Source organism: Panthera uncia, chromosome D2, assembly GCF_023721935.1.
Source record: "Panthera uncia isolate 11264 chromosome D2, Puncia_PCG_1.0, whole genome shotgun sequence".
NCBI lineage: Eukaryota > Metazoa > Chordata > Mammalia > Carnivora > Felidae > Panthera > Panthera uncia.
This window is the reverse complement of record NC_064818.1, coordinates 8,354,948-8,368,318: the sequence shown is the minus strand read 5'-3', so window position 1 is coordinate 8,368,318 and position 13,371 is coordinate 8,354,948. Positions and strand designations below refer to the sequence as shown.

At 44.4% G+C, this 13,371-nt stretch overlaps 1 protein-coding gene and 1 pseudogene across 1 annotated transcript in view; one reads left to right on the top strand and one right to left on the bottom strand.

Annotated features, from left to right (window-relative positions):
* The window catches only part of LOC125933211 (interferon-induced protein with tetratricopeptide repeats 1-like), a 7,819-nt gene extending 3,033 nt beyond the window's left edge, over positions 1–4,786 (bottom strand). The window contains exon 1 of the mRNA XM_049646076.1: positions 4,712–4,786. Coding sequence (XP_049502033.1) covers positions 4,712–4,716 — 5 coding nt within the window. The 5' untranslated portion in view covers positions 4,717–4,786. The remainder of the gene's footprint in view (positions 1–4,711) is intronic.
* LOC125933222 (triosephosphate isomerase-like) overlaps positions 1–13,250 on the top strand; it is a 25,716-nt pseudogene extending 12,466 nt beyond the window's left edge.
* Positions 13,251–13,371: the final 121 nt, after the last annotated feature.

Here is a 13,371-nt window from a genome sequence, read left to right as displayed (position 1 = left end):
CAAAGAGAGTACGGAGCTCCAGTGTACCCTTCGCCTGGTTTCTTCCAATACCTTACACGAGTACCATACAATAACAAAATGAAGACACCAACATTGGTACAATGTGTGTAAATCCTGTGTCGTTTCATCACGTGAGTAAATCCACGCACCCAATCAAGATACAGAACTATTTTATCATCACAGATATCTCCCACACACTGTCCCTTCAGTGACACCTGTTCGCTCCCCACTCTCCAAACATCCCTAGCCTCTGGTAACTTGTTTCATCTCTCTCACTCTGTCACTTCAAGAATGTCAGATGATGGAGTTATACAGCATTTTGAGATTGCCTTTTTTCACTCACCTTTTTCACTTTCACTTTAAAAGATTTTCTTTTTAAGTAATCTCTACACCCAGTGTGGGGCTAAAACTCCCAACCCTGAGATGAAAAGTCACACACCCCACTGACTGAGCCGGCAAGACGCACCTCATCTGAGAACATCTTGATTTAATCTTCATTCTAGAAGGATATTTTTGTGGGGCATAGGATTCTGGGTTGAAAGTTCTTTTCCTGGGGTGCCTGGGTGACTCAGTCAGTTGAGTGTCTGACTCCGGCTCAGGTCACGATCTCATGGTTCATGGGTTCAGGCCCCGCGTCAGGCTCTGTGCTGACAGCTGGGAGCCTGGAGCCTGCTTTGGATTCTGTGTCTCCCTCTCTCTCTGCCCTTCTCCCTCTCATACTCTGTTTCTCTTTCTCTCAAAAATAAAATAAAACACTTAAACATTAAAAAAAAAAAAAAAAGAAAACAATTCTTTTTTAATAATATCATAAAGAATCAAATACTTAGGAATAAAGTCAACCAAAGAGGCGAAAGACTTGTCCACTAAAAATTACAAAAGATTGCTGAAAGAAATTAAGAAGACACAAAGAAAGGAAGAGGCATCCTGTGTTCACAGCCTGGAAGCTTTAATGTTGTTCAGATGTCAGTACCACCCAAAGCAATCTACAGATTCAGTGCAATCCCTATCAAAATCCCAATGACATGTTTTTTACAGAAATAGAAAAATCCATCCTAAAATTCGTATGGAATCTCAAGAGATCTCGAATAACCAAAACGATCTTAAAAAAGAACAAAATTGGAGGTCTCACACTTTCGGATTTCAAAACTTACTACAAAGCTACCCCAATCAAAACGGTGTGGGATGGGCATAAAAACAGACACCTGGAGCAGTGGAGCAAAATGGAGGGCCCAGAAATAAACACTTACGTATATGGTTGCAATGGTCATTTCAGGCTATCATGATGAGGTACCACAGACGGGGTGGCTTAACCAACAGATACTGCAGATATTTCTTTTCTCCCAGTTTTGGAGGCTGGGAGTCCCAAATCAAGGTGCCCACTGATTTGTTTCCTGAGAAGGGCTCTGTTACTGGAGTCCACATGTGACCTTTCGTCCACATGCACTTCTTCTGTCAAGGATATCAGCCCTTTCAGATTAAGGGCCCACCCTTGTGGCCTTATTTAACCCTTAGTACTTCCTTACAGGCCCTATCTCTAAATACGGTCACACTGGGGGTCAGGGCTTCAACATATAAATCTGGGGAGATGGTAGGGGTTCACAATTCCATAACATGGCCATAACGATGGTCATAACAATGGCCAAATGCGTTTTGAAACATGTACCAAGACCACTTAATGGGGAAACATGTTTCAACAAATGGTGCCAGGAGAGCTGGATATCCACTTGCAAAAGAATGAAAGTGGGCCCTTATCTTACACTGTATACATATAAAAAATGAACTCAAGATGGATCAAAATTACAAAAATCTTAGAAGAAAATAGGAAAAAGCTTTATGACATTGGATTTGGCAGTCTTGGATAGGACACTGAAAGCATAGGCAACATAAGTAAACAGAGGTAAACTGGATTCTCATCAAAATTAGAAACGTTTGTGCATCAAAGGGCACTACTGACAGAATGAGAAGGCAACTCCTAAAATGGGAGAGATTATTTGCAAATCACATATCTGATAAGAGATTAATATCCAGACTATATAAACAACTCTCATGACTCAACAACAACAAAAAAACAGGTGACTACAAAATGGCCAAAGGACTTAAAACAGATATTTCTCCAAAGAAGACACACAGATGGCCAGGAAGCACATGAAAAGATGCTCAACATCACCCATCATTAGTGAGATGCAAATTGAAAACACAAGGCACCACTTCACACCCATTAGGATGGCTACCCTCAACAAAATGGAAAACAAAAACCACGCGTTAGTGAGGATGTGGAGGAATTACTAGTGGGAATGTAAACTGGGACAGTTGCTGTGGAAAATGGTGATGATTCCTCAGAAAATGAAATAGAACGGCCATGTGATTCAGCAGTATCACTTCTGGGTATGTACCCAAAATAAGTAAAAGCAGAGACTCAAACAGACGATTTGCATACTTCTATTCCTAGCAGGCATTGTTCACAATAGTCAAAAGGTGGAAGCATCCTAAATGTCCATAGACGGATGAACCGCTAAACAAAGTGGTAAATACATACAGTGGCATATTATTCAGCCTTAAAAGGGAAGGACATTCTGTCACCTGCTACAACATGGGTAAACCTTGAAGACATTGTGCTAAGTGAAATAAGGCAGTCACAAAGAGCCACTTATTGTATGCTTCTTTGTTTGTGAAATATCCACAATGGGGGGGGGGGTGCCTGGGTGCCTCAGTGGGTTAAGCATCCGACTTCTGCTCAGGTCATGATCTCCCTGTTCGCGGGTTCGAGCCCTGCATAGGGCTCTGTGCTGACAGCTCAGAGCCTGGAGTCTGCTTTGGATTCTGTGTCTCCCTCTCTCTCTCGGCTCCTCCCCCCGTGCTCTCCCCCCCCACCCCAAATAAATAAACATTAAAAAATTTTAAATCTTACAAAAAAAAAGAAATATCCACAGGGGGCAAATACATAGAGAGAAAGCAGATTAATGGTTGCCAGGGCCTGGGGCGAAGGATGAGTGGAGAGTGACTGCTTAAGGGGTACGGGATTTCCCCTCAGGTGAGGAAGATGTTCTTGAAGTGGATACTGGTGATGGGTGGACATCACTGTGAATGCACTAAATACCACAAAATTGCATACTTAAAAAATAGTTAAAATGGCTAATTTTATCATACATGTATCTTATCACAATGAAACATTGTACTAGTAACCTGAACAGAAATTCTTCAAATGATGTATGTATTTTTCGTTAGTACATGTTGAAATAAACAAAACATTAAAACATAAACACCAATTGGAGTGCCATCCGAAATAGTCTCACAAACCTTCCACTGGTACACTTTAAGAAGCATGGGTGTAGAGGTCAAATTGGGTATCACTGAATAGAGACTCTGGCTCATGTCCCAGCTCTATCACTTACTATCTGTGTGATCTTAATGTTTCTAAATCTAAGATTCATTATTGCAAAATCAGGGTGATATGAGTACCTGCTTCGTAGGTGTCTTTTGAGGGTTTTTTAAATAATTAAATATAATTTACATCATAATTTAAATTGTTTAAAGTTTCTTTATTTTGAGAGACACAGAGACAGCACAAGTGGTGGAGGGGCAGAGAGTGAGGGGGTTGGGGAGAGAATCCCAAGCAGGCTTCGCATTGTCAGCACAGAGCCTGACGTGGGACTCACACCCACCAAGCTGTGAGATCATGACCTGTGCCAAAACCAAGAGTGGGATGCTTAACTGACTGAACCGCCCAGGCGCCCCATAATTTACATAATAATTTTAGAAGCCAGGCTGGCACTTTATAAGCATTCAGGAAGCAATAGCTACTTTATTATCATTATTATTTTCCCTGTCAGTGACAACCCCCTCTGTCAATGGACCTGGGAGGAGGGTTGATCATAGGCCTGTAATTATGCACTTTCTGGAACTTTTGCCCCTTGAAAATTTTGCCCACTGGAGCACCGAGGGGAAGTGTGCAAGTCAGTATCAATTAATTTTTTAAAAATCTGTTGATATTAAGGGTTACTTAACTCAAGGTTCAGTTTGGACAGCATAGAAATTCCCACATGAGGCCACAACTGCAGTCCAGCCCCACCGACAGGAGGGTATCTGCAGACCAGAGGCTTCCCCAGGAGAGAGGGTCATCTGCTAATCTTAAATGCAGGGACGTTGAGAAGTCCTGACATAGGAGCCCAGCAGCACAGAGAGTGAGACCAGAAGTCTACAGAGGAGGGTCTTGCTCCCTAGACAGTGAGCTTCTGCCACCATTTGCCCACAATATTTTCCTCAAGACACCTGGGGAGAGCCCAGGACTGTGGCTCACACGGCTGTGGGGGTCCTTTTCCCCAGGCGAGGAGCCAGCAGAAAGCAGTGTCCCTTTCCAGACAAACTGTCCATTCCCTCCCTCGGTCAGACAGACGGGAGTTTGGGGAAGAGAATTTCAGAGACGTGGATCATTTTCTCCCTCCCTGCGAAACTCTTTTCCCACATCCCTCTGCTTCTTTGGGCTTTGTTATGAGGTAAGCTTCCTCGGGGTGATGCTAAAAAAAAAAAAAAAAAAAAAAAAAAGAAAAGAAAAGAAAAAGCCTGAACTAAGGACACTCAGTCTCCAAGCAGACCCTCACCTGGAAGAGTAAGGAAACTCGACATCACTGAAATCAGTCTTTTGAGGTAGTATTGATTAGCCTTTTTGTCTAGAACTTTAGACTGACAGGCAGAGAAGCAGAGAAGTCCTTACCTCATGGCTGCCAGTTCAGCAGGGCCTTGTTTAGCTGTGGGCTCTTCTGAGATCCAGCCAGGAGACTGGGGTTTCAGGATGTGAGCCCCACCACAGGGCTATGTGAGAAAGATGAACAGTTCATGACGTAACCTGTGGGCGTGTTGTTGGCAAGTTAGACTGGAAACCGAGATGGAAACTGAAAGTGGAAAGCGAAACTAGTGAGCAGAGTTCCTGCTTGGGGAAAACAAAACCAGGATTGCTTTCTTTGGTCTGGCTGGAAACTGACTGAGAAGAGGCCGAGGAAAAGCAGTTTCACCGATGTGCTAAGTCCTCTCTCAGGCTCCACGTGGCCTTGTGCAGAGCTGGGAGTGTGGAGTGCCAGGCACGTAGGGTCCGCGGACCCTGGAGCCAGGGAGGCCTGGAGAAGTTGGCTGCGGGACCTTGCCACACTCTTGCCCCAGATCTGTGCCTTCGTTTGCTCATCTGGAAATAGAAAGCCTCCCTTTCGTGGCATAAAATTCTGCATCTCTCCAAGCTGGAGTTTTGACCCAAATCTGCCACTGTTGTCTGAGAGGCTGTGTTTTACCAGTTCTTCTCTGCTTTGTTTTTTGCATACCCTTCCTGAGAATGGCCAATGGCAGTAAGAGCTTGTAACCTCTTCCTTGTTCATTAGAACGGAGAGAGTGTATGTGCTAGCATCTTGAGACTTCAGACAGAACACGTTAGGCCTTAATGACAGTATTTTTAATGCCCTCTACGGTAGTCGTCTAAAGTGTCCTTACTCAGCAGACGTGACTCTCGTAGCTGCTCAGGGCCCTGTCCAGTTCTGGAGGCGCCCACGGCACCAGGCTTGGCATCCCTCATCCTGGCCCACGTCACGTTCTGTGCTCAGGGTGTCTGTGATAACAGGGAGACGAGAAAAGTGCTGAAACTGGGGGTGAGGCTCCTGTTGGTGCTGTCTGCCAAGTCCCTGTTTCTTTCTACCTTTCACTGGAAACTGTCCCACCCTCCCGATACACGTCATAGAGTGGGGGTTCTCCAGCCGCTCCCGCAAAGCAAATTTATCCCCAGACACAGTTCATTTAGTCCTGGGAAAGCTCCATGTTGAGATGAGTGTGAACAGGGAGTCCCGAGATGGACTTGGAGAATTGCTGGGGGTCCCAAAAGGGAGCTGGGAGATCTTTAGGAAAATGGAGTTTGTGCATGTCTGCCCCTGGATGGAGACTGAACTCTAGAACCCGGGCCTTAACCACAGAACCATTTCTGGAACATTTCTATGTATCAGATAGCTCACCTGTTGTCAGAATCAATCGTTATTCTTTTAAAACAACTTGTGGTTTTTGCCTTTAGAAACTCCTAATTTCTTCCCCCAGTTGTTTGATCCCTCTCGAATCTATCTTCCAAACTGCAATCCCCAAGACCCCAAATAAATGCATTGCTTGTTTTTACAGACACGGTCTGAGATCCGTTGACATTCCATGGTGTCAGAGAAGTGGGGTCTGGAGCAACTGCCTTGTGTTCCAAGCCGCAGTGGGCGCCTGTGAAGTACCTGCAGGATGCCATTGTTTTCCCCCGTCTCCCCTGGCAACCTTGTTCTTGGTGGGAAGTCCTCCTGGGCCCAAACCTCCCTTGTTTGGGTGTCCTCTGCTGCTGGCTTCTGTCCTCTCTCATTTCTGAAGAGAGGATTCTGTTTTCGCTCATTTTGAGTGCAAGAGTTGGGTTTCAGCTTCTTGATGAATACTCTGTTTGGGGAGATCATTCTCCTAAGGGGACTCTTGATAACCAGCCCCCTGCCAGAGCTCCCGCAGGATTTATGTGTAAGGAAGACGGCTCTTCTTGCTGAAAAATGTTTGCCTGTTAGACTCGCATTCCCCACGATGATTTAAAGCCTTATTGGCCAACGTGGGGCACTTCTGATAGTCCAAACTGAGGTTACTTGCATGCATAGACTGAAAAGGAGTTATAAAACCAAACAAAATGAGTGGGGGGCTTATTTTAAATGGAGATTCCAAAAGAAACACTGGAAAGTTTGCTTCCCTTCAGGAGCTAAGTCTACATTCCCAGCAGTTAATTCAGACCCTTCTAAGAGGCTCTCAAGAATAGAAGAAATAGCTGATGCCTCTCAACCCCTTGCCCCTCCTCCTCTGTTCTGCCCCCACCCCTGCTGTTCCCACCCTCTGTCTCCTACTCTCCATGTACACATCCTAGATGAGTTGGACTGCCCTTCTATAATGACAGCCTGGGCGTTCATGTAGATCCTGCAGGCATCCTTTCCCAGTTAGATCTAAGGAAGGAGGCTCTGAGACTTCATCAGTTCCTTATGCTCCTCGGACTAAGAACTGTAAGCCATTACCGAGGACTTTCCCAGTGCCTTTGAAGACCTGCTAAGATTTGTGAAAGAATTCCATGTAGTCAGTCAGACCTAGGAGCCTGGTTATTCCAACCTTTATCAACTTGTCCACATGCTTGTAAGTGAGGGTCAGGCAAGGGAATGGATTTAAAAAGTAGGTTGAGCAAAGCCTTTTGATAATTTTTCCAAGTGATAAGCTATAGACAAAATAGCAGCCAGAGTGGCTGCACCAGGTTGCATTCCCAGCATTTCTTATTTCTTTTTGTTGTTTCTTCCTAAAATGTTGTGACGATAGCTCAGAGACTAGAAATGATTGACCAAACCTTCCCTCCTGACATCTTTCCTCAACTGACAGATATGACTGAGGACAATGCCTAAGATCCATTTCCCTGAGGCTCCCTGTTGCTCAAATGTAGCCATTGGCCTTAGGTCAACAACTCCTGCCTACACCTGTTTCTCTCCTCAGTGGGACATGACATACCAGAAATGAACCTTCCTGCGATGAAGGACCCAAAACATAAAATTATTCATCAATGTTTTTGAAAATTTATTGATCATCCATGCTTTCTGAAGAAAGATCTTGATCAAAAGGAGGAGATGTGAACAGAGTTATAAAATGGAGTTATGATTGCTAAGGGTCACAAAATGGAGCTCCATTAGGAAAATGGAACTTTTTTTTTTTTTTTGGTTTTGTTTTGCAGCCTCGGCTTGAAATTTGTTAAGAGGAACTTTGGCTATAGCAACTTCTTACTTGACACGTCTCTGGAGGCAAGGGAAACAAAAGCAGAAATGAACCATTGGAACTTCATCAAAATATAAAGTTTCTGCACCGCGAAGGAAACAATCAGCAAAACTAAAAGGCAGCCAATGGAACGGGAGAAGAGATTTGTAAATGACATATCAGATAAAGGGTTAGTATCCAAAATCTACAAAGAACTTATCAAACTCAACACCCAAAAGGCAAATAATCTATCTAGCAAAGAAATGGGCAAAAGACGTGAGTAGACACTTTTCCAAAGAAGACATCTAGATGGCTAACAGACACATGAAAAGACACTCAATACCACTCATCATCAGGGAAATACGAATCAAAACCACAATGAGATACCATCTCACACAGGTCAGAGTGGCTAAAACGAACAACTCAGGAAACAACAGATGTTGGCAAGAATTCACAGAAAGGGGGACACTTTTGCACTGTTGGTGGGAATGCAAACTGGTGCAGCCACTCTGGAAAACAGTATAGAGGTTCCTCAAAAAACTAAAAATAGAACTACCCTTCAACCCAGAAAAAGCACTACTAGGTATTTATCCAAAGGTTACAAAAATGCTGATTCCAAGGGGCACATGCACCCCAATGTTTAGAGCAGCACTATTGACAATAGCCAAATTATGGAAAGAGCCCAATGTTAATCGACTGATGAATGGATAAAGAAGGTGTGGTGTGTATGTATGCATGTATATATATATATGTATGTATATGTATATGTATATGTATATGTATATATATGTATATATATATATGATGAAGTATCACTTGGTGATCAAAAAGAATGAAATCTTGCTATTTGCAACAACATGGAGGGAACTAGGGGGCCATTATGCTAAGCAAAATGAGTCAGGCAGAGAGAGACAAATATCATATGATTTCATTCATGTGTGGAATTTAAGATACACAACAGATGAACATATGTTCATCTGATGAAGGGAGGAAAAAATCAGATAAAAACAGAGAGGGATGGAAGCCATAAGAGACTCTTAAATACAGAGAACAAACTGAGGGTTGCTGGAGGGGAGGTGGGTGGGTAGGGGGAGGGGCTAAATGGGGGATGGACATTAAGGCGGACACTTGGGATGAGCACTGGGTGTTATATGTAAGTGATGAATCACTGAATTCTCCTAAAATCATTATTACACTATATGTTAACTAACTTGGATTTAAATTGAAATAATAAAGAAAGAAAAATAAATAAATAAAATCATTAATTAAAAAAAAAAGAAATTTGTTAAGAGGAGACAATTAGACTTGCTTCCCTAGAAAGCTGGATCTTGGAAGTGTTGGACCTGTAGCATATATATTTGAGTACCATTGTCAGCCATGTTTTTTCCTGTGGCCTGAAAATAAAAACAGAAGAAGCTTATTGAAAGAGAAGAATCTCAAGTGGTTAATGAGAGAAATAGAGAACTGAAGTAAGAGATGGAAAGTTCTGATGATGTCTTTTGTCCGCAGCTTTACCATCAAGAGTCAAGGGGCAAGGACCATGTGCAGGGTCTTGTGGAGTTTGCAGGTGAGTACAGAATTGTACGAAATCAGAGTACCGATGGCTGTGAACCTGGGATCTTACTGAGGGGTGTTCCTAGTGGTGCAAACACTTAGCAGCAGTGTCTGGAACCAGATCTGTCTTGTACCCTAAAGGAGAGCTTCAGGCCATCGTTGCCTGTCATGGAGGTTGGTAGCTGGATTCTGGAAGAATTGAGGGAGGTAGTAGCCCCAGTTTCAATTAGCCTCCTAAATATAGAAGGAATCTACTGTAAAATATAAAAACCTACTCTTATTTTGAAGTGATCAAGATTCTGGTGGTTACTATTGGTTTCAGCCTGACAGAAATAAACAAGCCACCTGGTTCACGAATGAAGGAAATGGACCAAATACCAAGAATGCCTCTTAATCCCTGATCACTTGGACAGGAGGTAAGAGCAAGATTTTGTGGTTTGACAGCAGAGTGCCCAGCTCATCTCCCATCTCAGCTCTCACCAGTAATATAAGTCTCCATGGAGGCATCCTGAACTAGCCAGAAAGTTCTGCACAAGTAAAAATTTCTCAATACATAAGACACATTTATCCATGTGTTCTGATAAATGCTCAGGCCATAAGCAAACGCTGAACTACATGCATTAGAAAAGCTCTCTTTTTGGGGGTAGAAAAGTGTCTTTGGAGTTCTTGTGGAGAAAAGCAATTAGTTTGTAATTTTCCAAACGCACTAAATAGATTGTAGACAAGCAGAAAGAATGTGTATCTTGTGTTCACTGTGAATTTGGCAATGGTTCCAGTTCGAATGAGCGCCGACTCAGAGTGAATAGGTAATTCAGAGTCTTGCCCATGAGTGACACTAAACAAAGCAGAGAGGAAATAGCCAATAAAGTACACACGCATGCGTACCTCTGTGTGCGTGTGTGTGTGTGTGTGTGTGTGTGTGTGTGTCTGTGTATGTGTGTGTTCGGTTAGGAAAGAAATCAAGAACTGGAGAAAACGAAACTTACAGAAAATGAAATTTCAGCACTAGACTATGAGTCCATTTCTGGGAGTCTACGACCAGCTCCCTGAGTGACTGACCAGCTGATATAAGCCACTTCACCTCGATGACCTCAGTTTCCTCAGGTGATAAACAAGTGACTTGGGATAGATTATTGGATCTCAACCCTTAATGTACCCTAGAAGCATCTAGGGAGGTTTTAAGAATAATGCTAACTAGGCCCGATCCTAGGCCAGTCGAATACATGTCAGGGAATGCCCCCCTCCCATCTCTGTATTAAAAAGAAATCCTCAGGTGATTTTGGTGTACACCTGGGGAGGAACCAGGGCCTAGATGCCCCCTGGAATCTACTGTAAAACTGAAATTCTTTGACTGAGTGGTCTGAGACACCAACCCTGGACCTACTCGCCGTTCTGTGTGGCTCACATTCAGTGTCTTCATTACTCGGAGCCTCATTTCCCCACCTGCACAATGGACAGTTAACTCCTCCACCTCTTACTGACCCCACAAGATGGCATGGAAAAAGAATGGAATTTTGAATGTTTGGACCCTTCTGTAAAAGGATCTTCTTGGCTTTTGGGATTTTCCCCAAATACTTGCAATCATATCCGTGGGGAAGGACTCAGAGACACCAGGAATCCTTTGTTGTGAACGGTTTGATGAATTTCACATCTCGGGTACTTCCCGCACCCTCTCAGGCCACCTTGACCCCCCATTTGGCCCATTGCAACATATTCAAGTACGAACTGAATTTTTATGATTTCCCTTTTTTACATTTCAAGCTTATTTTGAAATAGTTACAGACTCACAGGAAGTAGCAAGAGGGGTCTTGTATGCCTTTCACACAACTCCCCCCTGACCCCCACCCCTGAGTGGCTACTTCCTACATAGCTGTAGTACAGTATCGAAACCAGGAAAGTGACACTGGCACTGTGTGTATGTTTTAAAGACAAAATATATCACGAGTTCATCTTATTGATTCAAGCTTATAGGAGTTTTACTCAACCTAATTGTGTATCTCTTCTCCTGAATGGAGTATCTGATACCAATATTCATATGCTGTATTCATATGAGGCTGGGTAACAACAGCCTCAGAGTAACAAAATCCACAAAACAACCTTCAAAATGATGGCTGAGTAGAGTTTAAGATTTTTTTTCTGTTCTTTTTGTCCATAAGATCTATTCTTCTAAAACTGTAGAGTCAAATTACAGTACGCTAAAAATCTCTGGGAGGTGGGGGGTGATGCTGACCTTCGGTGTGTGGGTTCCAGTGCCTTGGCTCCCTCAGGAAGTTCTTTGTTGTGGGGAGCACTGTAAGAAGAGGCTAGGGGAACTCATCCTCACTCTGAAGGGTGCGAAACTGGGGCAGACACTGAGGTGGTCTGTGCACCCCCCACTGTCACACGGACTTTGCCCCTGGCAGGGATCCCAAGACTGCTGTGGCTGCACAGAGCTGCTGCAGAGGGTGATCAGTCCTGGGCGAGTCAGGTGAGCTGATGGAACAGAAAGTGGCCCACAGCCTTGCAGAGGGACTGGGAGTGATCGCCTGCGCTGGGGAGGAGCTACACGGGCGGGAAGCTGGTGTCACCGAGAAGGTCGCTGTGGATAACTCGAAGGACCAGAGCAAGGTCGTCCTGGCCTCTGAGCCCACGTGGGCCGTCAGGACTGGCAAGACCGCACTGCCCCAACGGACCCAGGAAGTACACCAAGCTCTGGGGATGGCTTACGTCTAACGCTGATGCAGTGGCTCGGAGCATCCCGTTTATTTCTCAGGTCCTGTGGCTGGGGCAGCCGGCAAGGAGCCAGCAAGCCAGCCTGCTGTGGGGCCAAACTGGGGGACATCACCAGTGACATGCAGTGTACCCCATCCATGTCCCCTACTCTGCCTGCTCGGCCAGGGACAAGGTGGAGCAGAGGCCCAATCACTGCGCTCTCCACCGCCCCCCCAACGCTGCGCACGCTTCCGGATGGGGGCAGCCCATGGCCTAATCCAAACTGTGCCCCTTCTTTACCATGTACACCTCACCCAGTAATGCTGGGGCCGGGCCTCTCCTTCTCCACCTACTGGAATGGTTAGGACAGAACGCGTCACCAAGGTGGCTTCTCCCCGGCTGAGAGGTGGAGGGGGTGGAGTCACTCATGGGTCCCCTCGGTCCTTAATGAGAGCAGGAGAGACAAGCCTGTTTCTCCTGTCTTGTGCCATGAGGCCACGGGCTGCAAGGAAGCCCCGTCCTCCCCTCAGAGGGGCTGTTCCCGTGGTGTTCAAAGTCCCACGTCAGGGGAACATAGATACCTGGTGCTTCAAACAAATCACTTAGAATATTTTCTCATCATGTGTGGTTTTATCTTCTAGCCCGTATATATTTTGGCTCATTTGCCTCATTTTGGTTTACCTTTCAGATACGGCTTTTTGACCTTTTTATCCTGACAGTTTTGTCCTGAACATCAGAGAAAAGTTGAGAGGATTTTACAGTGAACACTAATATACTCAACTACCTAGATCCTACAGTAACATTTTACACATTTGCTTAACTGCAAATCTATTCATCCATCAAGTCTCCATCCATTTATTTACCTTAGTTTTTGTTGTGTAAGAAGGCAATTCGCCGATGAAACGTGTCGGCATGCATACTGTGATGACTTCAGTCACATCTTGTTTACAAGAAAAAGACAGTATTCCTGCCCCAGTAGGTTTTTTGTGTTGCTTCAATATAATAAATCCATTCTTGGTTTAGGAGCGACAAAGTTGGAAAGGGCAGTGATTTTGGTGCTAATTATTGCTATTAATTGTTTTCCCCGGGTATCATCTGAGTGACCGCCACCCTCCGCCCCCATAGGTCAGTTCCAGCCCTCAGGAAAAAACCAACCTTACAATTCCGTGGCCTGCAAAAGTAAATCCCTACCCAATACTTGAAAAAATTCTTGGTAGTGTTTATATTCCCGAAGCTTCTGCCTCAGACCTTCTATTGCTTATAGAAGTCGCTTCTGTGTTTTTCTACTTCCATCCAAACATAGAATATATGTTTTTAAGTTTACTTATTTATTTTGAGAGAGAGCATGAGCTTGAGCCGGGG